Genomic DNA, 24,599 nt, shown 5'->3' on the forward strand with positions numbered 1-24,599 from the left:
GTCCTGAATATTCATTGGAAGGACTGATGCTGAAGCTGAAACTCCAATACTTTGGCCACCTGATACAAAGAGCTGACTCACTGGAAAAGACCCTGATGCTGGAAAAGATTGAAGGGGGGAGGAGAAGGGGACGACAGAGGATGAGATGGTTGGATGGCATCACTGACTCAATGGACCTGAGTCTGAGTGAACTCCGGGAGTTGGTAATGGACAGGGAGGCCTGGTGTGTTGCAGTCCATGGGGTTGTAAAGAGTCAGATATGACCAAGCAACTGAACTGAACTGAGGGGAGTAAGGAAATAAACTTCACAGTAGAATAATATGCAGCTATAGAAAAGAATGAGGACGCTCTCTACATACTGATATGGAAAGATCTCTAAGATACACTGCTAAGTGAAAAACATATATAGTGTGCTATCTTTTGTGTATGAAAAGGGAGAAAATAAGAATATATTATTTTTATTTGCTTATTTTTAAATAAAATACTGGAAGGACACACCCACAACTAACACAGAAGATAAGGCTGTGTGAAATGAGGAATGGATGGGGAGAGGGGTGGGGGAAAATTTTTTTCAATATATATATATTTTCATATCTGATTTTAACTATGTGAATGTGCTATCCTATTTTCTTCTAATTAATTTTGAAGTGAGTTTAAATAACTATCTGGTCAAAGGTTGTGCAATCAATTATAACAATAAAAGCAACAAAAACACAGTGGCACCAGTTACCCCTTACATACCAGGCACCTTTAATAAGACACCTTATTAAACCCTAACAATACCCATGTCAGGTAGGGATCCTTATTCTATTTATAGATGGAGAAACTGAAGCTCAGAGAGGTTGATACTTGCTTGAGATCACTCAGCTTGTAAGCAGAAGAGTTGACGTCCCAGCTTGTATCTCTCTGATTCCAAAGCCCACACTTTTGGCCACCAGGCTGCAGTGTCTAGAAACCACGTTTTTTAATTATAGCACTAGTGCCCTTAATATGACAACATAGCTTGTTGTACACAAATTGTTGACAGATTAAAGTGAGAGACAAATTGGCTAAGTGAAATATAAGCATTTACCCTTTTTCTGCCAAGCTCTTTTGCGAGGCTTTGGAGAACCTGATTTGGGGACAATTCATTGTTTCTTAAATCTGTAAAATTTGATAGTCAAAGCAGATTCATCAGTATTTGCACCACAGAATTATATTGACAGGTGCTTCCTTACTGCCCCAGGCCACGATCTGAGTCCTGACCTCCTGAGTTCTCCACCTGCCCTCCAGATCAGTCTCTAACATTTACAGGGTCTGGGGCAAGGGAATTCCCAGGTGGCGCTAGTATTAAAGAACCCACCTGCCAATGGAGGAGACAAAGAGACTCAGGTTTGATCCCTGAGTTGGAAGATCTCCTGCAGCAGGGCACAGCAATCCACTCCAGTATTCTTGCTTGGAGAATCCCATGGACAGAGGAGCCTGGTGAGCTACAGTCCATGGGGTCACAAAGAGTCAGACATGACTGAAGTGACTTAGCACACTCTTAGCACACGGCAAGGATGTAAATGGAGACCTATGTGGATTTCCCTGCTGGTCCAGTGCTAAGACTCCACGCTCCCAGTGGTACCCAGGGGGCCCAGCTTCCATCCCTCGTCAGGGAACTAGATCCCACATGCTGAAACTAAGAGTTCACATGCTGCAATTAAAAAAAAAAAAAGGGTTCTGAAAAAAAAGATCCCATGTGCTGCAACTAAGACACAGTGCAGCCTAAATACATACATATATAAATAATTTTAAAATTAAAAAAATAAATGGAGATCTATGTGCCATAATTATGAATATTTATAAGGAAACTGTGGAATATATTCTATCCAAACTACTTTTACAAATATACCTTCAGAACCATGTGGAAAGCCAAGTTTGAAGTTAAAATCCTTGGGTTCTTAAAGGTTCTGTGCCCAATCATGATACTGCAGAGAGCCCTGGTCCCCAGACCATGAAATATGCCCCTTTCTCTTCTTACCTCTAGGTCCCCTCCTGGTCTCAGACTCCCAGCCCACACGCCCAGGCTCCATTTACACACCTCCAAATAGCCACTCCTTGGTCACACTTTGGGCCTAGAGGTATGCATGCAGTGGCCCAATCTGTGCTACCCAAGACCCAGGATGAGACCCACACAGACCCTAGAAGCAAGCTCAGAACCCTTGGGCATTTCAGGACTGTGTCTCAATGGTGAGAAGGAGGCCTACAGCGGGGCATGGCCCTTTGATCTCTGGGAGTCCTCACTCTGTAGGGGAGCTGAGACCAGAGGAGAGACAGGAGCCAAAGTCCATTAAAGCATGGAGCCCAGGGAAGGAAGCCCTCTTTCTTGAGCCCAAAGAAATACTGCCTGCCCTAGAAGTGTCCACAGAAGCGATCCTAGGACTTGGACCAAATTCAGAACTCAAGCCCAATCAGACATTTACTGAACAGGAGACAGCAGTAAGGAAAAAGAATCACAGGGTTCACGATAAACGCATGTGTTAGACAAGCAAACAGTATGGGAAAACAACTCGGTAGACCCCAAATTTCACTACAGTAGGGCTGTCTTGGACATGACTAAGCTCGATTTCAAAAGATGAGCAGGTGAGCAATGATGAAAACTTACCTCTTCCTTCTTGTTTTTAATGTTTTCAGAACAGTTAAGCCCTGCACACACATTGTTCACACTGGAAATCATTTACTCCTAGTATGAAAGTTCAATTTGTTTGGACTCTGTAAGTAAAAGGAACTAGATGTCTATCAGTTTCCTAAAATAATGGGGGTTTGTTGTAAGGTTTTGTTGGGTCAGATTATTAACATAAGTGGATCTCTAAACCTTCCTCTCTTCCAACACCACACATAAGTCCAGCTGGGTCTGCTTACACAGATCCCCACCCCTGTATTGCTAAATCAGATTTTGGGGATTTTGAAATGCAGAATGGGGAGAAAAGGAAAAGAAGGGGAAAAAACTAGAAATCCAAAGACTGGATATGGGGCAGAATTAGAGCTTTACGCAGGAAAAACATATTTTAAAAAATCAATTGGGAGTTTGGGATTGACATGTACACACTGCTATATTTAAATTAGATAACCAACAAGGACCTACTATATAGCACTGGGAATTCTGCTCGATACTCAGCAATAACCTAAATGGGAAAAGAATTTGAAAGAATAGATACATATATATGAATAACTGAATCATTGCCATGCATCTGAAACTAACACAACATTGTTAATCAACTATATTGCAATATAAAATGAAAAAATTTTTGAAAAATTGGGATGTTTGTGGGCTTCCCCAGCAGCTCAGTGGTAAAGAATCGCCTGCAAATGCAGGAGATATAGGTTTGATATCTGGCCTGCAAAGATCCCACATGCCTCGGAGCAATTAAGCCCGTGTGCCAGAACTATGGAACCTGTGCTCTAGAGCCCAGGAGCCACAGCTACTGAGGCTCACGTGCCCTAGAGCCTGTGCTCAAAACAAGAGAAGCCACGGCAACAAGAAGCCCATGCATCACAACTGGAGAGAAGCTCCCGCTCGCCACAGCTAGAGAAAAGCCCATGCAGCAGCAAAGACCCAGCCCGGCCATAAAGAAATAAATGAAACTATTTTTAAAAAATTAAGATGTTTTATTTTGGTCTACGTGTCCACTTCACAGTGTTTGAGATCTACAAGTTGCAGACTCAAGTCATGTTGAAATTAATTTAATTGCTGGGACACATTCTGTTGGTGGTGACTTGGTTATCTGATGAGACCCTGTGGGAGAAGGCTTTATGAGCTTACAGGTGTCTATAGGAATAAGCATTTGGGACTCTCACATTGATGTGGGAACATCTATATTAATACATCCATGGTTATCAGAACATAATGCAACAATTTTAGAGGTGGTTTAGGATCAAAAGCAGCTTCAATAACTCTCATCAACCACTATATGACTCTATATGCCCACATCTTGTCTCTAATCACCCCTGCCACTACCAACTGACCAGCCAGGGTTTTCCTCAGTCCCTGGCTCTGATGATTTCATGCCCTCTGCATGCTAGTCTCTTTCTGTGTGTATTTTTTTGGTTCCAGCCACTGGTTGATAATTAAAGCAGTTTGCAAATCTTCTAGTTCTCTTCCTTCTAAGAAAATAAGATTGTGTTTACCAGCCCACTAGAAGTTATGTGGGGCCATATGATTCTCTTTGGCCAGCGCAATTGAGTAGAAGTGACACATGTCACCTCCAGGGGTAACTTTAAGAGTCAGGGTGTGTTTCACCACACACTCCCTGTGTCCTCTGCTGTGATCATGGCCAGGATGTCCCAGACAGTGGCTGCTCCATCAGGCTGAGTCTCAGAGTGAGGAAGCTGACATTGACATTGGAAACTGAGCACCTAGACAACCTACAACAAACACGTGGCCCAAACAAGAAATAAACCTCTGTTCCCTTCAAACATGGAGATCTGGGGCTTGTTCGTTACTGCAGCAGAAGCTAGCCCAATTAGCCCTATAAATTATTCTAACGTTCAGTGAAGTCTGAGCACCACTGACCCAACCTTATCCCGTTTGATTCTGCTTCCTTCCATTATCTGGCGCTCTGTATACAGAAATAAAACACAAGAGAGAATCTGTCTGGTCCAGTTGAATCACCAGCAATCTACTGGGCAGAACTCTTATATGACAATACTTTACAGGCCACTGTCCAGACCATAAACTGATTGTCTTGGGCCGTGTGTCTCCTCCAGGTTCAGCCAGCCCTGTTCCCAGAGGACACAGTTGGAGGGGGCAGAAATGGTCAGTGACACAGAGCATGGCTACACATGCCTACATAAACACCTAGAACTCCCTACTCAGCATCAGTCAAGGGTATAGTAATCCAGGAGGGACTGCATGTGTAGCACGAATGTCCTCCTCAGTAAATTATAACAAATATAGAATATAGGACAACAAAACAGAAGACTTCAAAGAAGTCGTGATGGATTCTACTGAGCTGTCTTAACAATCATTTCTCATCTTCCTCTTTCCTATTTTAGTTTGCCTTCTGCCAATGGTCAGCTTCCAGAGTTTTACAGCTTAAACCTTTTAAGGTTTATTAGCCCAGTGTTTCTTGATCTTGGTGCACGTTAGAATCACCTGAGGAACTTTTTAAACTACCAGACCTTTCACTTCTGAATCTTGTTTGGGGATTTGGGAGGAAGGGTATTTGTATGAAAGGGTATTTGTCTTCTTCCTTGATAAACAAGCTAAATTCGAATTTCAGATAAATAATGAATTTTTTAGTATAAGTATGCCCCGTGCAATATTTGAGAAATACTTATACTATAAACATTATAAATTCAAATTTAACTAGACCTCCCTGGACAGGGAAACCAGGGACAAGGGCAGGGGTTGAAGGAAGGTAGAGCAACATTTTTAAAGTTCCCCTAGTGATTACCACTTGGGAATTAAGATTGAGAATCTCTGGTCTTTCTCAATCCATCCTCAACCTCGTGGGATAAAAGTTATTATTTTCTATCATTAGAGTTCTGAGTAAGTCTAGAATGGAATTATTCTTTTTAAAATATACTTTAGATGATGGATTTCACATTCATTCACTTCTGCTTCTCCCCTCCATAGCACTGTGAAAGCATGCAATGACTGACAGCCGTAGCATTGACTTTATGAGTGAATAACACATAATCTCCCATTATGGAAATGCCTACCACCTCATTTCTGAATTAGGCATCAATTATGGCAATTGTGAATGAAGAGAGAGAGGAGAGCTGATCTCTGAGTCAAAGTCACAGTGGGGAAAAAAATAAAATAAAATCCAAATGTACCACTAGATTTTAGGTTGACACTCAATAAATCTAATTTAGAGTGAGCCAATCATTTTTCTTGACTTCCGTGAGACATAGCTCTCCATGAATGTAGAATCTTACTAGGTTACACTGATCTGGCAAAAGCTAATGTAATCAGAGGAGATCCTGGATTGAATCTTAATTTTTGGTTTCTGCAGTTGATTTAAAAAATAATTCAGGGGGCAACTGGAGTAGAACATACAGCACTGTGGGATTACTGACTCAATAGTTTAAGGAAACAGGTAAGCTACATGCTAAGGTTATCAAAGTGAGATGAAAACATTAGATAACCTATGATAAAATTCCCTAGACAGGACAAACCACTGTGATTCACAGAAAAAGATGACATTAGTTATAGTGACTTTTGAGACCACGTTATAAATTCCTTTAAAATATATTTTTATAAACCTTTCCAATGATTAGAGTATTATAACTTCATTATGAGATATTTTGAAACTACAGAAATTTAAAAAACAATTCAGAATTTCACTACTCTAATAGAACCACTTTGTGCATTTATATTTTTTCACCTTGAGGAGTATCTTTATTTGATCTAATGCCTTTTTTTTTGTTTGTTTGTTTTGGCCATGCCACATGGCTTGTGGAATCTTAGTTCTCAGACTAGAAATTGAATCTGAGCCCCTGGCAGTAGAAGCTCAGAGTCCTGACCACTGGACCACCAGGGAATTCCCTCTAATGCTTCTTTAAAATCTTTTTTTATTATTTTAAAAGATTTTTATAATAGTTGATTTATGGGCTTCCCAGGTGGTGCTCGGAGAAGGTGATGGCACCTCACTCCAGTACTCTTGCCTGGAAAATCCCATGGACAGAGGAGCCTGATAGGCTGCAGTCCATGGGGTCGCGAAGAGTCAGACATGACTGAGCAACTTCACTTTCACTTTTTACTTTCATACATTGGAGAAGGAAATGGCAACCCACTCCAGTGTTCTTGCCTGGAGAATCCCAGGACAGGGGAGCCTGGTGGGCTGCCGTCTATGGAGCCACACAGAGTCGGACACGACTGAAGCGACTTAGCAGCAGCAGCAGCAGCAGGTAGTGCTAGCGGTAAAGAACCTGCCTGCTAATGCAGGAGCCACAGGAGATATGGGTTCAATCCCTGGGTCAGGGAGATCCTCTGCAGGAGGGCACAGCAACCCTCTCCATATTCTTGCCTGGATAATCCAGTGGATAGAGGAGTCTGGCGGGTTACTGTCCATAGGGTCCCAAAGAGTTGGAAACAACTGAAGCAGCTTAGCAAGCATGCACGCATATTTGATTTTGAATGTTGTGTTAGTTTCTGCTATACAGCAAAGAGAATCAGTTATACCTATACCCACTCTTTTTTAGATCCTTTTCCCATATAGTTCATTACAGAATATTGAGAAGAGTTCCCTGTGCTATACAGTCAGTTCTTATTAGTTATCTATTTTGTCTATAGCAGTGTGTATATGTCAGTCCCAGCCTCCCAATCTATCCACCCCCCTCACTGTGTGTATTTACAGCTGTCTTTTCTTCCAGACTAAAAATTCCTTTGTGTGTTTTCCAGTGGTTTTCCATTAAATATTGTGAAGGTCCAACTTCACTATAGCCTCTATGCTGCTGTTCATCCCCTAGCAACAACTCAAATGCCATTTTAAAGCTGTTCCTTTCTTTTCTTTTCAAACCTCTAGCCCTGACTCAGTAGATGATCTCAATTCTCACTTCAGAAAGACCCTGTATATTAGCAGCCCTTGATGGCTAAGGCTTTGGACATCACAGCCCCATTGTTTCCCTTCCTATCTCCCTTCACCCTAAGAAGAAGGGATTCCCCCTCTTCAAAGCTAACCCTCTACCTGTACTCTGGTCTTTATTTCTTCCTGTCCTCCTGAGCTAAACTTCCTCCTAAACTTTGATCTCCATTGCTCCAGGCCTCCTCAGGTAGCTGATGAGCTCAGTCGCTAAGTTTTGTCTGACTCTTTGCGACCCCATGGACTGTGGCCCACCAGACTCCTCTGTCCATGGGATTTCCCAGGCAAGAATACTGGAGTGGGTTGACATTTCCTTCACCAGGGGATCTTCCTGACCCAGGGATTAAACCCCTGTCTCCTGCCGCATCTCCTGCATTTCAGGCAGATTCTTTACCGCTGAGCCACCAGGGAAGCTTGCATCCATTGATAATATGGCCTATAAATCAAGAGATTATCAACCCCATCTTGCACCCCAAAACCTCCCTTCACACATAACACCTGGAATTCTGAGGAGAACTTGCAAAAACTTCATGTGTCATCATATAAATGTATGCAAAATGTAAGTTTCTCTACTTTTCTATAATCTCTCTCAGTTGTTAATACAAATCCTAACGCCATCAGATGGCAGCAACTTAATTATAGTTATTTCAGGTTTTCTCTTATCCACACATTTTCCTTGAGGTTTTGTCTAAATTCTGAAGGGCTTGTGTGATGACAATAATATGACAAATGACAACTAACAATTATATACCACTTATCTATGCTATGGAGAAGGCAATGGCACCCCACTCCAGAACTCTTGCCTGGAAAATCCCATGGACAGAGGAGCCTGGTAGGCTGCAGTCCATGGGGTCGCGAAGAGCCGCACATGACTGAGCGACTTCCCTTTCACTTTTCACTTTCATGCATTGGAGAAGGAAATGGCAACCCACTCCAGTGCTCTTGCCTGGAGAGTCCCAGGGATGGGGGAGCCTGGTGGGCTGCCGTCTATGGGGTCGCACAGAGTCGGACACGACTGAAGCGACTTAGCAGCAGCAGCAGCAGCAGCATGCTATAGTCCATGCTCTAAAGCATTACCCCAGGCTCTCCTTACTCTCTTTTGTTGCCCAAGGCATTAGCAGGCAGAAGAGGTATTACCAAACCTAACTTGGGTCTGCTCACCTGCCAGGCAGAACAGCCAATGTACTGACACTGGGTTTGGGCAAAGGAAAGTACAGAGTTTATTGTAGGACACCAAGCAAAGAAAATGGGCAGCTAATACTGAAAAGACCCAAACTCCCTGAAGGCTTTCAGGGAAGAATCTGTTGTCAGCCACACTGCGGGGCATGCAGGATCTTAGTTCCCCAACCAGGGACCAAACCTGTGCCCCTGCAGTGGAAACGTGGGTGTCCTAACCACTGGACCACCAGGGAAGTCCCAGGGAAGAGTTGTTAAGAGCAAAATTAAGGATCAGGGTTGACTTTCTTCTGATTGATTGGTGGTGAGGTGACAGGGCAATGTTTTAATCATTAAAGTGTTTTAGTCACTTTCTGGTTCCAACCAATCTGGGTTCTATGTGTTTGTGATCAGCAGGCACCTGTGTGCACTGTTGCTGGAAGGAATGTGTACCAATATACACTAGCATAAAGAGTGATCCAAATGACTCTTTGGAACTCAGGGGAGGCCTAGGAAGCTGAAGTCTTTTTCTACAAGAAACAGGGGACACAAAAGGGGCTTTTGTAATGGGAGTGCTCCACAGGGCACTAGGTTTCAGTCTTCCCTTCTCTTTGATACTGTTCAATCCTGAAGGGAACTGGCACAGGATAAGCAGGAGAGTAAAGTTTCGGATAGAGAGGTTAATTATAAACTCAGCAGGGGAACTCAATTTCAGTGGTATTTCGTTTGGGTCACTGTTCATGCTGATGTATACTGAAACATGTTCCATCGTCAGCACACACAGGCGCCTGCTGACTCATCACCTCCCTCCCCCAAAGCCCCTTCAAGACTGGCTTGCTTTCAGCTACTTCCACCCTCCTCTTTGGTTCATTCTGCAGCTCTCTTGCTTTACGAAGCCTCAGGCACTCTGCTTACCTATATAACGCCTTCTCTGCTCAGCTACAACATTCTACCACATTTTCTTGCCGCCTTCCCAAGCAGTGCCTGGGAATCCCCTCTCCTACCAGATCAAGATCTCACAACCAATCTGAGATTTCTCCTCCTATCCCACTCCCAGGCTTGGCCATGGGAGGCAGGGCAAAGGGATGATCTCCTCAGGGACCCACAGTATCAATACACTTCCTTCTCCTTCCCTGATTCCCCTCTGCCTGCTCTGGGAGGTCTTTATTTCTCGGGGAGGAGGTCTTTATTAAATCAGAGGTGGGTGAAAATTTCATCTCAACCCCAGATCCTCCTAAGTCTATGATTCAAAGTCAACCATTGAGGCTGAAGCTTTTAAAACTCAAAATCACATACACAAAGAACAGACTGGTGGTTGCCAAGGAGGAGAGGGTTGGGGGAAGGACAGGGTGGGAGGTTGGGGTTAATAGATGTAAGATTCTACATAGGATGGATAAAAAACAAAGTCCTACTGTATAGCACAGAGAACCATAATCAATATCCTATGATATACTATAATGGAAAAGAATGTTTATAAAAAGAATATATATATACATGCATATCTGAATCACTTTGCTGTACAGCAGAAATTAACACATTTTAAATCAACTATGCTTTAATTTAAAGAAAAAGCTCAAAATCCAAGAGTTGGCTTCTGTTTTTACCCTTGAATACCTTCATTTTCCAAAAATAAAAAGTGCCAGAGAATTCACAGAAATACTGGAAATGATACCTGTTGCTGCATGTTATTGAATAAAGGCTGAAACCTTTCACATAACAGTTCATACTCATAACGTGAGGCTCAGACAATAATGTTCCAGAAAAATACATCTTATCTACCTATTCATGTGTGTTTAATTAACGATGAATTAGTTAATCAAATATTTAATGAGACATCTATAAAACACTGTATTTTTTGAGGTTTCTCCAAAGAAACAGAACCAACAAGATGTGTGTGTATGTATATATATAGAGGGATTTATTTTAAGGAATTAACTTCATGTAATTGTGGAGGCTAGCAAATCCGAAATCTGCAGAGTAGGCCAATAGGTTAGAGAGCCTATAAAGAGTAGGTGCTGCGGTTCAAATATGAAAACCATCTACTGGTGGAATTTCCTCCTCATCCAGGGTTGTCAGTCTTTTTATATTAAGGCCTTCAAGTGATCGGAAGGGCCCACCCCCGTTATAGAGGGTACTCTGCTTTACTCAAGGTTATTGATTCAAATGTTAATCTCATCCGAAAAAAAAAAAAAAAATGAAACAAAACCCACAAAACCTTCAAAGAAACTTCTAAAAAAAAAGTGTTCAATCAAATATCTGGGCACTGTGGCCAATCTGACACATAAAATTAATCATCACATCACCTACTCAGTTGCTTTTCACTGAGGTTGTAACAGAAAAGACAAACATGGTCCCTGACCCTATGGTATTTTCTCAAAAATTCATTAATTCAACAGTTCCCCAATGTAGACAAATTCAAACTCAAGTGCAAAAGACTGAAGCCAGATCCTCTTCAAATAGCAAATATTGATAAGAAAGAGAAAGAGGTAAAGACGTCTCTGGGTGCCAGAAGCAAGAGGCTGGGTAAAAGATAGAAAGGGATTCTGTTACCCTTGAAGATGAACTTTAAAACAGCCACAGCTTTACTGGGGTCATTTCTATTCACTCACACCCTCAACTAACTAAGTCTCCCAGGAGTGGGTAGCCCTCCTTTACCATTTGTGGATAGGAGTAGTCTGGAGAGGCTTCATAGAGGAGTGGTGTTTAAGCTAAATGTTCAGTGACCGTCAGAGAAGCCATACGTAAAGACAAAAAATGGAAATGCATTCCATCTGGGGAGGCATAAAGTGCTCCCTAAGCCTAGGGCACAGAGAGCAGTGGCACAGCACAGGCACAAAAGAGGTAAAAAGTAGATATGGGACCTTGCTTCCCATGCACACTTGAACTTAGAGTGAGAAACCATGGAAAACATTCAGCTGGAAGGAAATGAGATCACATAGAACTTTAGAGAGATCACACTAGCCAAGAGTCCCAGGGATGGATTACAGCAGGCCAAGACCGGAGTCAGAGACCATTAGTGGGCGATTAAACAGTCCTGGAGAGAGACAATGAGGGCCTGAAAGTGACACTGGAGAGGAAGGAACAAGTTTGGGAGACCCATGGGGTTAGAATAAAAAGAGTTGAAGCCTTATTGATTGTGGGGAAGAGAAAGAGAGAGGCAAAGAGGGAGAAATTCGGTTTGGACAGTGTCATCCACTGAGAGAGGAAACACAAAGAAGAGCTAGTACAGGAAGAAAGAAGAATTCTAATTTGGAGTGGGAGCTTCCAGGAGAAGTCCTTTTCTACCGGTGGAGCTGCCTAACTTCAAGTGGATCACAGGCCTGGCCAAGGAGAAATACAATCAGGACCACCACAGAGAGGGTATTTCCACCCCATACCTGTGATGCAGGTATGTCCTGCATCACATAAACCCAGGGTTCCTATATAATCCACCATCAGACTTCCTGTCATTCTGCATATGGTGGATAATGAAATAATTGGATTACATGTCATCATCTAATTCATAGCTGACAGTTTTTTATTATTCAAGTTCATGCTTAACACAACTTTATGAATCAGTTCTTCTATAGTCACTAAGTCGTGTCCAACTCTTTGTGACCCCATGGACTGCAGCACACCAGGCTTCCCTGTCCTTCATTATCTCCCAGAGCTTGCTCAAACTCACATCCATTGAGTCAGCGATGCCATCCAACCATCTCATGTTCTGTTACCCCCTTCTCCTTCTGCCCTCAGTCTTTCCCAGCATCAGGGTCTTTCCCAATGAGCCAGCTCTTTGCATCTGGCCAAAGTATTGGAGCTTCAGTTTCAGTATCAGTCTTTGTCATGTATATTCAGGGTTGATTTCCTTTAGGATTGACTGATTTGATCTCCTTGTGGTCCAATGGCTCTCAAGGGTCTTCTCCAGCACCACATTTCAAAAGCATCTACAGAGAGACTAAGTAACTTTCCCCAGTGATATCTGGCTAAAAATCAGTAGAGTCAGGAACTGAACCTTGGTAAATATTTGAGCTGATTCATAGCCATAAGATTAGGGCCAGGAGAAAGCAACTACTCAGACTTGGTCTAAGCCATATTTTATTTTTAGACAATTAAACTACTGAATAATTTAAGGATCTCTTGCCTTCTTCCACAAAGTAATGCCAGTATAAAGCTCCTCTGATTCATAATTCATTTTCTAGATGTGAGATGAGATCTTATACAATTTTCCTTTTGTCTTTTTTCCCTTAGTGTTATAGTAGAAACTGAAAGAGTACTTTCTTTAGTTCATGAGGACACTGTGACCTCCTGCCCTTTTAAGCCAAAATGTTTGCTTATCTTTATGAGCAGAAGTAAAAGCATTGCTCTTTTCTGAACCCCTGGTGGCCCAGTGGTTAAGAATCCATCTTGCAATGCAGGGGATATAGGTTCGATCCCCGGTCTGGGAAGATCCTACATGCCTTGAGCAACTAAGCCCATGTGCCACAACTACTAAGCCCAAGTGCCCAAAGCCCATGCTCTGCAACAAGAGAAGCCTGCTCACTGCAACAAAGAATAGCCCTCATTGCAATGAAGTGTAACCCCTGCCACAACCACAGAAAGCCTGGGTACAGCAACAAAGACCCAGTGCAGCCAAAAACTAATTAATTAATTATTTAAAAATGCATTGTTCTTTCCTTCTGTTACATGTATGTTGACAGGACTCACTGGATGTATTGCACATGCAACATTTTAAATCTCTTACATTCCCTTCTGCTTGGGAAAGACTACTGCTTGGTAAAGATAGTCTTTCTCCTCCCTCTGGATGAAAACCTAGGCAGTCTCCTTGACATTTCCACTCATTTTTAGCTAATAAAAATTCCTAAAGCCACTTTAAATTGAAACCCATCCTTAGGTGAAGAAGTGAAAATGTCCAGTACAATATATTAATAATCTCTTCAATCCTTATTGAAAGATTTGCCTTCTCTTCCTGAAAGTGAACACATGGTCTTTTCTTCTCCTTCCTAAACTGACATTTCTGCTTCTCCTTGAGCTTGATCTCTTTGATTGGCAGAGTCAAATCAAGGAAAGAGAAATGGAAGCCCTCCCCAAACTGCTCTGACAACCTTCTGTTTCTCCCAACACTTACACTCTCTACAAGTACCTATAACAATGTATGTATCTTTCTAACTCTCATACAGCCTTATATCCTCTGCACACAGTAGTTCTCAATAAAAATTTGTTAAATGAATGAATGAATAAATAAAAGAGGATTTCTCTGGTGGTCCAGTGGTTAAGACTCCATCTTCCAATGCAGAGGACATGGGTTCGATCCCTGGTTGGGGAACTAATATCCCACATGCTACAAGATGCGACCAAATAAATTAAAAAAAAAAAAAAAGCAATGGAGGAAACTACATATACAAAGTATGAAGTTCTTTCTATGATTTAAAAGTAAATTATATTGGCTATACTCCAATAAAATATAAAAAGCTAAACAAAACCCCACATAATACACAACTCAAGGACTGGACCCTAATGTAAACTATGGATTTTAGTTAATAAAAATATATCAATATTGACTAATCAAGTATTAAAAAAAAGTAAAGATGAAACTTCCTTCACAACTTTTCAACATCCTAGATTATCATGAACAAGCCAATTGCTGGGTATGGTTTAAAGACCTGGAGGTAACTATGGTACAAAAAGCAAAAGCATTACTTGGTTTCTTCTAAGGAATGAAACCAAGAATAAGAACACATGAGTCAGGGATCTATTAGTTTTCTTTAAAAGCCTTCTGATACTTGATTTCTAAATATGTATATCTTTATAAAAATTAAGATATTTAAAAACAAAGACTAGTCAGTTTTAGACCTCCTGTACTCAAAAGCAGCCTGCAAGTATGTTTGACCTCACAGGCTTTAGTAGTTTTTTTTTTTTTTTTTTTTTTTTCAAATTTTGTGCCCTGAGTCCTGATTACCAAAGAGTTGTTGACCCAAAGCCAAGTAGACAAACAAACAGGGCTGTGGACTTTAAGAAGGCAGTTCCAGTGGATCTAGACCAGTTAAGCAGGCATACTGAGTGGTGTGGCAGCCGTAAAGAGACTAACTAAATCAATTAACTCGATGGTTTTCATGAAGACCTCTTCATATCAAAACTTCTTTATTTATATGCATCTCCTCTGATCCTGTGGCAATGAAGATTGACATCCACACTCATATTCTACCAAGAGAATGGCCAGACCTAAAAAAGGTAATGGTGATTAATTTGCTGAATTATTTCTAAAGCTTCTCCTAGAATTATTTCTAGGGTTTCTCAATGCCTCTATTACAGAATGATGTCTTCTTTGGGGAATTAGATGTTAAATTTCTCTGCTTTAGGAAGTTTTTAAGTTATTTGGTAGCTCTTATTTCCTAGTTTTTTAGATTTCATATTTACTTTGAAAGAAACTTGATTTTAAAAGTAAATGTTCTTTAAAAATCCCTTTTCCCCTCAAATGAAGCATTCTTTAAAACTTCTGGACAATATAAGTCAAGCAGTTTTACTTCCATTTGAGTCACATATTCAGCTGCTAGGAAGATAGGTGCCACTTACAGAATTTAAAGTTACAGTTTCAAGTACGAGACTATTAAAGACGAAATGTGATAGGTTCCCAGGACTTCTAAAACATATTTCCTTTCCAAGATGTTGAAAATAAGTTTTGGAAGCACCAAATGATAGCTTTGTAGAATTTTTTTAAATCTATTTTAAAACACTGTCTAAAACCTTCCCTTTTTGATCTTTAAGCTGTAAATTCTTGTTATGAACTAGAGAGTAGGAACATAAAAAAAAAAAAGTAGCGGAAATGACATGAAACCTTTGCACAATGAATGTCTCTCAAGACTTTTCTCTGTGTTTCTCAAAAGATGGCAATTTCCTTTTGCCATTAAAAACTTCTAAATGAATACTAAAAAAGAAAGTGGAGAACACGAAAGAAATTTAAAATTGGTTTGAGTTTTACTCAGGCTAAGTATCAGATTTTACCCATTCAGCCTTCTCTAGTACTTTTAGATGACTCATAATGTTTCATCTATTTTTATCCCAAGTGAGGAAAAGTGAATGAACCCAAACTCTAATTAAAATGTGGTTTCACGGTTTCATTGTGCAGACAGAAGAAACTCTTCTCATAGTTGTCTCCTGGGAGAATGGTCATCTTAAGTGTTTCTTTGTCCATTGGTATTTTAGGTAAGATGGATAGTGGACATAATAGATCAAAAAACACAAGTGATGCTCAATCATCTTTGAAAGGTTTTCCTATTACAGTTAATGGTAAGAACTAACCCTATTGGCTCAGCGATAAAGAACTTGCCTGCCAGTGCAGGAGATACAGGTTCAATGCCTGGGTCGGGAAGATCCTCTGGAGAAGGAAATGGCAACCCGCTCTAGTATTCTCACCTGGGATCTCCCATGGACAGGGGAGCCTGGAGGGCTACAGTCCATGGGGTTGCAAAAGAGTTGGACATGACTTAGTGACTAAACAATAACCCTATTGAACTGCTGCTGCGGCTGCTGCTAAGTTGCTTCAGTCGTGTCTGACTCTGTGCGACCCCATAGACGGCAGCCCACCAGGCTGCCCCGTCCCTGGGATTCTCCAGGCGAGAACACTGGAGTGGGTTGCCATTTCCTTCTCCACCCTATTGAACTAACCCCTCCCAAATGAGCCTAAGTGCCTACATGGGAACTTGATGTTCTGAATGCTGTTGTCCTCGTTATATTTTATTATTAAAGTGTAGACATTGCTTCACAATGTTAGTGATGATCAATCGTTAGTAGCCTAAAAGGGTACCTCTTTTTGCTGATGGGAGAAAACTTTCTACCTAGTATCCCATGTCATAACCCCACCTCCCATGACCTGCCTCCCACCAGAAGACTGCCTCCAGTTTCAGCAGAGAACTGGTCACCAAGAGCTGCAAATATCTAGGTGTCCCACCTAATGCCGGGCCCTGAAGGCACTGCCAAAACTGCTCCGGAAGCACCAGGATGCAGAGCATGGAGAGGCTATAAGCACAAATGCATGCGCTGTAGGCTCCCCACACACAAGTTCCACTGGCTCTTGATGTTATGCCTTCCTGTCTTCCAGTTATGCCTCAGAAGAGGGGAGGGGCGTTCTACATCCATAAACCAGGATTTTATCTAGCAGTCTTACATCCTGCAAGCAGATAACTGACACACTTTTAAAAAAGTTACTGAAGTATAGTTGATTTACAAAGTTACATTAATCTCTTCTATACAGTACAGTGACTCAGTTATACATATATACGCTTTTTCATATTCTTTTCCATTATAGTCTATCACAGGATACTGAATATAGTTCCCTGTGCTATGCAGTAGGACCTTGTTGTTTATCCATCTTGTATATGACAGTTTATATCTGCTAATCCCAAACTCCCAATTCTTCCCGTCCCTACCTCCCCCCAGCCCCCTGCTTTGGCAACTACAAGTCTGTCCTCTGTGAATCTCTTCTTGTTTTGATAATTGATATACGTGATGATGATGGTGGTGGTAGTAATAATAATCATAATACTCTTACACTTCCAGAGAGCAACAGAGACATGTAATTTGATTCACATAACATCTTGTGAATTGCAGATAGGATTTCTATCATTAGCCTGGCTGGACAGATAAGTCACTGAGACTCAGAAATGAGCCTAGAATCCCAGAGCTTCATGGGGCTGTGGAGGCCACTCCATAGCTCTTCGTCGGCACCCACCCTCCCTCAGAGAGTTGGTCCAGGACTGCATTGCTGCTGGGTGGGATGTCCCTGCTTCCCTCTGCGCCCCAGCCCCGAAGGCCACCCCTGACACCAGTCCCCTTCCCAATTCCCCACGTAAACCACTGAGGGCTTCCTCACAGTAGATGATCTGTTAGGTGGTAGGCGTTTCCATTTTAATGTAGGCAAGTTAGTCATGAAACAATTTGCAGAAAACATTTTCTGTATTTTTGAACTGGGAAAAGTGAGATCAATACATCTAAATCGTCCTGGGATCCTCTCTCCCTATTCCCAGTCTATATGATCAACTATATCATCAGTCTATATGAATATTAAAGTGACATGAGTGAATAGCAGATATGCCTTGGTGTTCCTAGAGTTCAACAGTTCTAGCAGATTTTCCTTTGTCTTCAAATAGTTTCTTGTAGGTAAAATGTTATTTCAGAGCATCAGTCTCTGATCTTTCCTTAGCATTTTTTCAAGCTTTCCAATAAAGAATGAAAAAAATAAGCCAGCCCTAGTTTCATTTGAGAAGATGAAGCCCCTCTGGAAGAACTGATATCTCTTTTCAAATCAGCCTTTTCTTGTTAAATATTAATAGACACGCTTCAAATACCTTGACCTCCTTAGTCAGTGAAGAAATAGAAAAGCAGAACCAAACGCTTGGCTTGACGATTAACCAATGATTACAAAGGACTAGGATTTGAGAACTTTTTCATTTTCACTTTCTAATAATGAGTGTAGTCAGAGTTAGAGTTAAGATCCTTGGCGGGGATGGTGGGTGGAATCCAAGGTGGAGAGAGAGCAGATTCAGGAGGGCACACCTGATTAAATTGTTCCTGATGACTCAGGGACCACACTCTGGCCCAAGAAACCTGTGTAAAAGTTCTTTGGGGTTGATGCACAATGATATTATTCCTAACAACAAGAAGGATAATAAGATTTCAGCTTTTTCCTTCAGCAAGGCTTTACTGCCCACCTACTCTGTGCCTGACAGTAGGGCTTGCAAAGATTCATTTAATTTTAAGGGGGCCTTTACTTAAAAATTACATATTTACATCTGCTTTCATTAGTAACGATTCAATTGCACTCAATCACTGTAACGTTTTTAGGAGAGAAAATCCCAGACAAAACTTGACTTTTAAACATCTCCTCTGAGAAAATAGAGGTCATCGCCTGGGAATTCATTATTCACCTCATGAGTGTGAGGTCCCCAAGACATTAAAAGTGGCATTCAGTTCACCAGCCTCTGATTCATATCTAGCCACTCCAGAAACACAACTCTTGTATATAGAACTTAATTTCCTTGAATTTTAAATATTATTTTTTATTTGTCATGGCTATAAATGCCTATGGGACACTGTTCAAACTCAACATTTTCAGATGGTACATGCCTCCTTGTCATCTGCTCTGACAAAAACTACTCCCAAGGTCATAAATTTCAACTTTAGCCTCTTTCAACCTAGGATGAGACTTGGGGGATTGTGTGCAGCCCAGATTTGGAACAGATAAAGTTGCCCCAAGTAAATTAGGCCTTTGTAAAGTTCAAGGGACGTATAAAGTGTTCCAAGTGCTTTCCAAGACAGGGAAGGGAGGAACGCAGAGTGACCAAGGGCTCCTTCTTTCTCTCCTTAGTGGAGGGTGTGCCTTATTTCAGAACCTCAGGACGGAACAGGCTGTCACCACCACGCCACCCCCACTGCCATCATTGCCTGTCACCACCACCACCATCATCACTGGTGCCACCACTGCTACCAGACTCACCTCCACAACCATCACCACTGCCGCGTCATGCCTCCAGTACCGCCGTGCCTGCTGTGACCACCACCACCACCTCTGCCTCCCCCTGCCGTCCCCACGGTCACCGCCATTATCACTGTCGCCATCATTATCACTGTTAGCATTGGTGAGGCCCTTTCTATAAGCCAGGTCTGGTGTCAACAGCTTTCTCTGAATTGTTTCAGTTACTTCCCATAAAACCTGATGTCACTAAGACTCCCGTTAGCCTCATTTTACACCTAAGAAAACAGTGACTTCAAGATGGCAAGTTGCTCCAAGAAAGTAAAGGATCTTGTAAGAGGAGTGTTGTATGTGTGACAAGATCCCTCCATTCTGCCTCTGCCTGCCATTCTGCCCTTCTCCAATGCAATGTCTCTCTCACCTGTGAACTAATGGGTTAACATTCCACAGGGAATGAAGGAAAAGTAAGAGAGTGAGGAAGGAGGGAAAAAAGGGAGGAAAGAAAGAAGGAAGTAAAATATTTTCTTTCACATTAAAGTAAGCTTTCAATGGCAAATTTCCAGTTCAAGAGTGTATTTAAGTTTACTCTAAAGTGTAACTGATTGAGGCCATTCCAGCCCTTCCTCCAACACATTCTGGGCAGCTTTATCCAGGGGAAGACAGGAGTAAAACACAACGGGACCGAATGCATGAAGAGAGTGGGAATGCACCACAAAGGAGAAACGGGGTGCAGGAAGGAGGTATGCAAGGGGTCCAAGGTAGACAGGGCCCCTTGCATGCCCAGCCTACTAAGCCAGCTCCTCCTGTGTCACTTGGGAAGCAGCAGGTAGATTTCCACAGCTAATGTGATTATTTGGAGCTAAAATTCAAGAACAGACCTTCTACCCAGGTAGAATAAAGTTGGTAGAGAATTGACCAAATCTGAAGTCTTCTGGGGAAGAATCCAGGGACAGACTCAGAAACACACGAATGCCTCTGTGCTTCAAGCCCAGACCTCCCCTCTCAGTCTAGAGGTGAGAGGGAAGCCAGGAAGGAAGAGATCTGTCAAAACCTGGCTCCCTCTACATAACCTCCCTGCGCCTGACAAAGAACCAAACTACCGTCACCTGTTCCCATCCAACCACAGCAAGCTAGGAGTCCTTGTGGAGTTCACTAACTCTGCCCATTTTTGCTGACAGGAGCTGTTGACTAAGCTCTTTACATCATGGTCGCTGGCCTCCATGCCCTCCCTGTGACCTCACTCTTTGGGAACCATTGCTTTAGAGCATGGAAATACTGCACATTGGAGGTTACACTCCAATCCAATCCCAGATTTCCTTTCCAGGCCCCCTCCCATGACACTGCCTGACCCAGGTTGAGTGTTAGCATTCTCCTCCAGGCTCCCAGGGAACTTGTGTGTCGCTCTGGCATTGCAGGTCTCACACATGATAAGGCTCTTCAGTCATCTGCCCAGCCCAGCCCAGCGTTGGCCTCTCAAGCCTGTGTCCCCTTCTTTTTTATTTTCTCTGCCCTAGAAAGGCTGGTCATGGTGGGACTCCATGAGGGTTTGACAAATGAATGAATGAATGAACAAACAGAATGAGATTTTAAAACCTATCGTTAACATGAGTCATATATACCTATGTTCTTAGGCAAAGTTTTTCAGATTTTTTTATTCACGACCCCCAAGAAAAAATATATTTCATATTGTGACTCAGTACAAACATTCATATACATAATGGAAATAAGAGTTTCTAAAGCTAATAGGCATAGAAGGCATTCTATCCTATCCTATTTTATCCTATTCTATCCTATCATATCCTACTTTATTCTATTCTATTTCATTATATTCCATTGTTTTACTATTTTAGCTTGAGTTTTCCAAGAGGCAGACCTTGAGATAAGGGTTTAAATGCAGCTAGTTTACTTTGGAGGTGATCCCAGGAAACACCAGCAGAGCGGGGAGATGAGACAGAGAAAGCAACATAGCTCATGAAAGTGTAGAATGTGTGCCTTACCTGAGCCACCCTGCCCACGGGGCTGAGAAAACAGTGTATGCTGTTTATATACAAATGCCCTCAGTCATGACTGAGGGATCTGGGGGACAGGCAAGAAAGGGGTCACGAATTTCCTAGTATTTCTGATCCTCTAGAAGTTGGTTAATCAAAGTTGGCTCCAATGGCAAAAGGGAAAATCTTGTCCAAAAAATGTGAGTGCTTTTGCTTGAAAGAGGGCTGGTGTTCACAGAAGCACTACAGGGAAGGAATATGGGTAGGACACCAGTGGCGTCTGTTACACATACTGTTTCATGTTTTCAGAACATCTGGGTTATTAAGCACTAAATTGATTTCATGAGCTACTCATAGAGTGCGTCCCACAGTTTGAAGAGCAGGGTTAATATTCTAAGATGGTATTTCCTGAAGAGGGGTCCTTCCAGCCTGTACTGCTAGTGGTCTGAAAAGGATTTTAGGTGGTACACAAGCAAATATTTTTTTAATGTTCATCCTTATTCAGAAATTGCAGGGACTTCCCTGGTGGTCCAGTGGTTAAGACTCCACACTTCCACTGCAGGGGGCATGGGTTTGATCCCTGATTAACTAAAATCCCACATGCCGCATGGCCAAAAAAATAAAATAATATGTATAGACCAACCTAGATAGCATATTCAAAAGCAGAGACATTACTTTGCCGACTAAGGTCCATCTAGTCAAGGCTATGGTTTTTCCTGTGGTCATGTATGGATATGAGAGTTGAACTGTGAAGAAGGCTGAGCGCCGAAGAATTGATGCTTTTGAACTGTGGTGTTGGAGAAGACTCTTGAGAGTCCCTTACACTGCAAGGAGATCCAACCAGTCCATTCTGAAGGAGATCAGCCCTGGGATTTCTTTGGAAGGAATGATGCTAAAGCTGAAACTCCAGTACTTTGGCCACCTCATGCGAAGAGTTGACTCATTGGAAAAGACTCTGATGCTGGGAGGGATTGGGGGCAGGAGGAAGAGGGGACGACAGAGGATGAGATGGCTGGATGGCATCACTGACTCGATGGACGTGAGTCTGAGTGAACTCCGGGAGTTGGTGATGGACAGGGAGGCCTGGCGTGCTGCCATTCATGGGGTCGCAAAGAGCTGGACACAACTGAGCGACTGAACTGAACTGAACTGAACTGATAGATGAATTAAAATTTTAACAAAAAAAAAACAAATTTTTAACATGCTGTAACATGCATTAGGGAAAAAAAATAAAACTAACACTTCTGTGATAAAGAATTTTCTTCCTGAAAATTTCAGGAAACAATAACCTGATCTGAATATAAACATGGAATAAATGGTCATGGGCATGGGGAAGGAAATGGGAAGTTGTTTGAAAGGATGGCACTGGGATGCTCTGGCCCAGGGACTCCGCTTTCTTGCAGGCCTCTCTGCTGTGGTCTTCTAGTCTGATTGTTCTCCCCTTTCCCCACAGAGATTCGGTTATGGAGGCTGGGTGCAGCTCCAACACAATGGCAAGGTGAGTGTCTCCCAAAGAACCACTGTGCCTCAGACCCCTGGACAAACTGAGTCTGAGACCTTCCTGCACTCGGTCCTCCAGGGACCCCCAACTCTTTTGCCCTCCAACTGAGCTTTATAGTAGGCAGCACTGAGGTTTCTCCAAAGTATTTTGAAAAATGAGTGTAACTTCAAACAGCAGCATTTAGAAAGATAAAATTGAAATTGGAGAAGCCATGAAGAAATCTCTCTCTCTCTCTCTTTTTTTTTTTTTTATTTTTTGCCCTGGAACCAATTTTAGCATTGCTCTGCCTCAAGTAAGCGACCTAGCTCTCTCCACAGTTATGACAGTATATTAAGGCCGACCAAATAAATGGAAGAGTTTAGGTTTGAGCACAGGTGGAGAAATTAAACATGGAGACAAAAGCAAGAAGAAGCCACTGTTATTAAGGGTGGAGTTTAGCCTGAGGAAACAGCAAGAGGAGGAAGGCTTGGGGCAAAACATTTAGCACATAATGAGGCTTGAGAGTGAGCTGCCAACTAGGGGTCTAGGCCAACTTCATTCTCAGAGGCATCGCATGCCCTCGTGGAGGGCAGGGGAAACCTTCCTGAGCTTCCAACAAAGTACAAACATGAGTAAGTTAGCCCTGAAGGACTGGGGGTATGGGAAGACCAGGGGTAAAGCACTGTGACAAGATAAGGACCAAGTACTGGAGGATATAGATTTGGGCACCAAGGATTTGGAGATGGCCTCCTGGAAGAAGTGATGCTCTTTCTGAGTCTGGAAGCAGAGGTGAAGGTTTGCCCAAGGAATAAAGGAAAAAAGAAAACAAAGACAGGGAGCGAAGGCATAGGGATATTAAACATCTGTAAGCCCAGAACTCAAGCACTTGGCTAGGGCTGGTATCAGCATTTCTCAAAATATGGTCTGCAGACCAGCAAGTGTGTCACCTGGGAACGTGGGAGAAAGGCCAATTCTTGGGCCTCATCTCAGACCTACAAAATCAGGAATGCTAAGGATTGGGCCAGCAATCAGTATTTCAACAAGTCTCCAGGTGATTCTGATATTCACTCAAGCTTGAAAACCACTGGCTCTATCCACTCATTCACTGATTTTTATTGACACCTATTTGATGCCAGGCCCACCAGGCTAGACACGTGGAATATGCTGGTGAACAAGACAGACATGCTCCCTGCTCAAATTCTAGGGGCGGCAAACAAACATAATTGCTTCAGCAGATGGAATAAAAAGCAGTGCTGGAACAAGGGGTGACTGGGAGATTTATCTGGGCTGGCTGGTTGGGGAGCTAGCAAAGACTTAAGATGATGAGAAGGAAAACCCTGGAAGAGTGTCCCTGGATGAGGAAATAGCAGTTGCAAAGGCTGCCATGTGAGGAAGGGCTGTGTTCAAAGAACAAGAAGGAGGGCAGTTTGGCTAAGATGTAGTGCAAGGGGGAGATGGCAGGAAAAGAGGCAGGCAGGGACCAGATCATGGACAGACTTGAAGCATGTGCTAAGGAGGCCAGATTTTAGTCTCAAGACAATGCAAATTCCTTGAAAGGTCTTAATGGCTTAAACAGGTCCCCTGGGGACTTCCCTGGCGGTCCAGAGGTTAAGACTCTGCACTTCCAATATGGGGAGTGCAGGTTCGATCCCTGGTCAGGGAACTAAGATTCCTCATGCCATGCAACATGGCCAAAAAAAGAAAAGCATTAAAAGGCCACCTAGTGTACTCCGTAGGGGTCAGATAGAGTCATATAAGAGTTTGGGACGCAAGATGGTAGGAAGAAGCTGGAGAGGTAGGCAGAAGCCTCATCAAACGGGGCCTTGGGGGATGGACTTAGGCCTTTGTACTTGATCCTGAAGGCAGTGAGGAATCATTAAAGAGTTTTTTTAAGCATCAGAATCTCTGGGGCAGCTCATTCTCACCTTCATCAAAGACTGCCCACTAAGTGCCAGTTTAGACACCAGACTGCACTTCTC

General features: G+C 42.5%; 2 protein-coding genes across 3 annotated transcripts in view; one reads left to right on the forward strand and one right to left on the reverse strand.

Moving 5' to 3' along the window:
• LOC120854130 (craniofacial development protein 2-like) overlaps positions 1–24,599 on the reverse strand; it is a 111,499-nt gene that overhangs the window by 23,413 nt on the left and 63,487 nt on the right. The gene's annotated exons all lie outside the window — the stretch shown is intronic.
• Positions 14,702–24,599, forward strand: part of ACMSD (aminocarboxymuconate semialdehyde decarboxylase) — a 62,126-nt gene continuing 52,228 nt past the window's right edge. For both annotated transcript variants that reach the window (XM_040228401.1, XM_040228402.1), the window contains exons 1-2: positions 14,702–14,915; positions 22,594–22,638. In XM_040228401.1, the coding sequence (XP_040084335.1) occupies positions 14,859–14,915; positions 22,594–22,638 (102 nt within the window). In that variant the 5' untranslated portion in view covers positions 14,702–14,858. The remainder of the gene's footprint in view (positions 14,916–22,593; positions 22,639–24,599) is intronic.

This window comes from Oryx dammah, unplaced genomic scaffold, assembly GCF_014754425.2.
Source record: "Oryx dammah isolate SB20612 unplaced genomic scaffold, SCBI_Odam_1.1 HiC_scaffold_27, whole genome shotgun sequence".
Lineage (NCBI taxonomy): Eukaryota > Metazoa > Chordata > Mammalia > Artiodactyla > Bovidae > Oryx > Oryx dammah.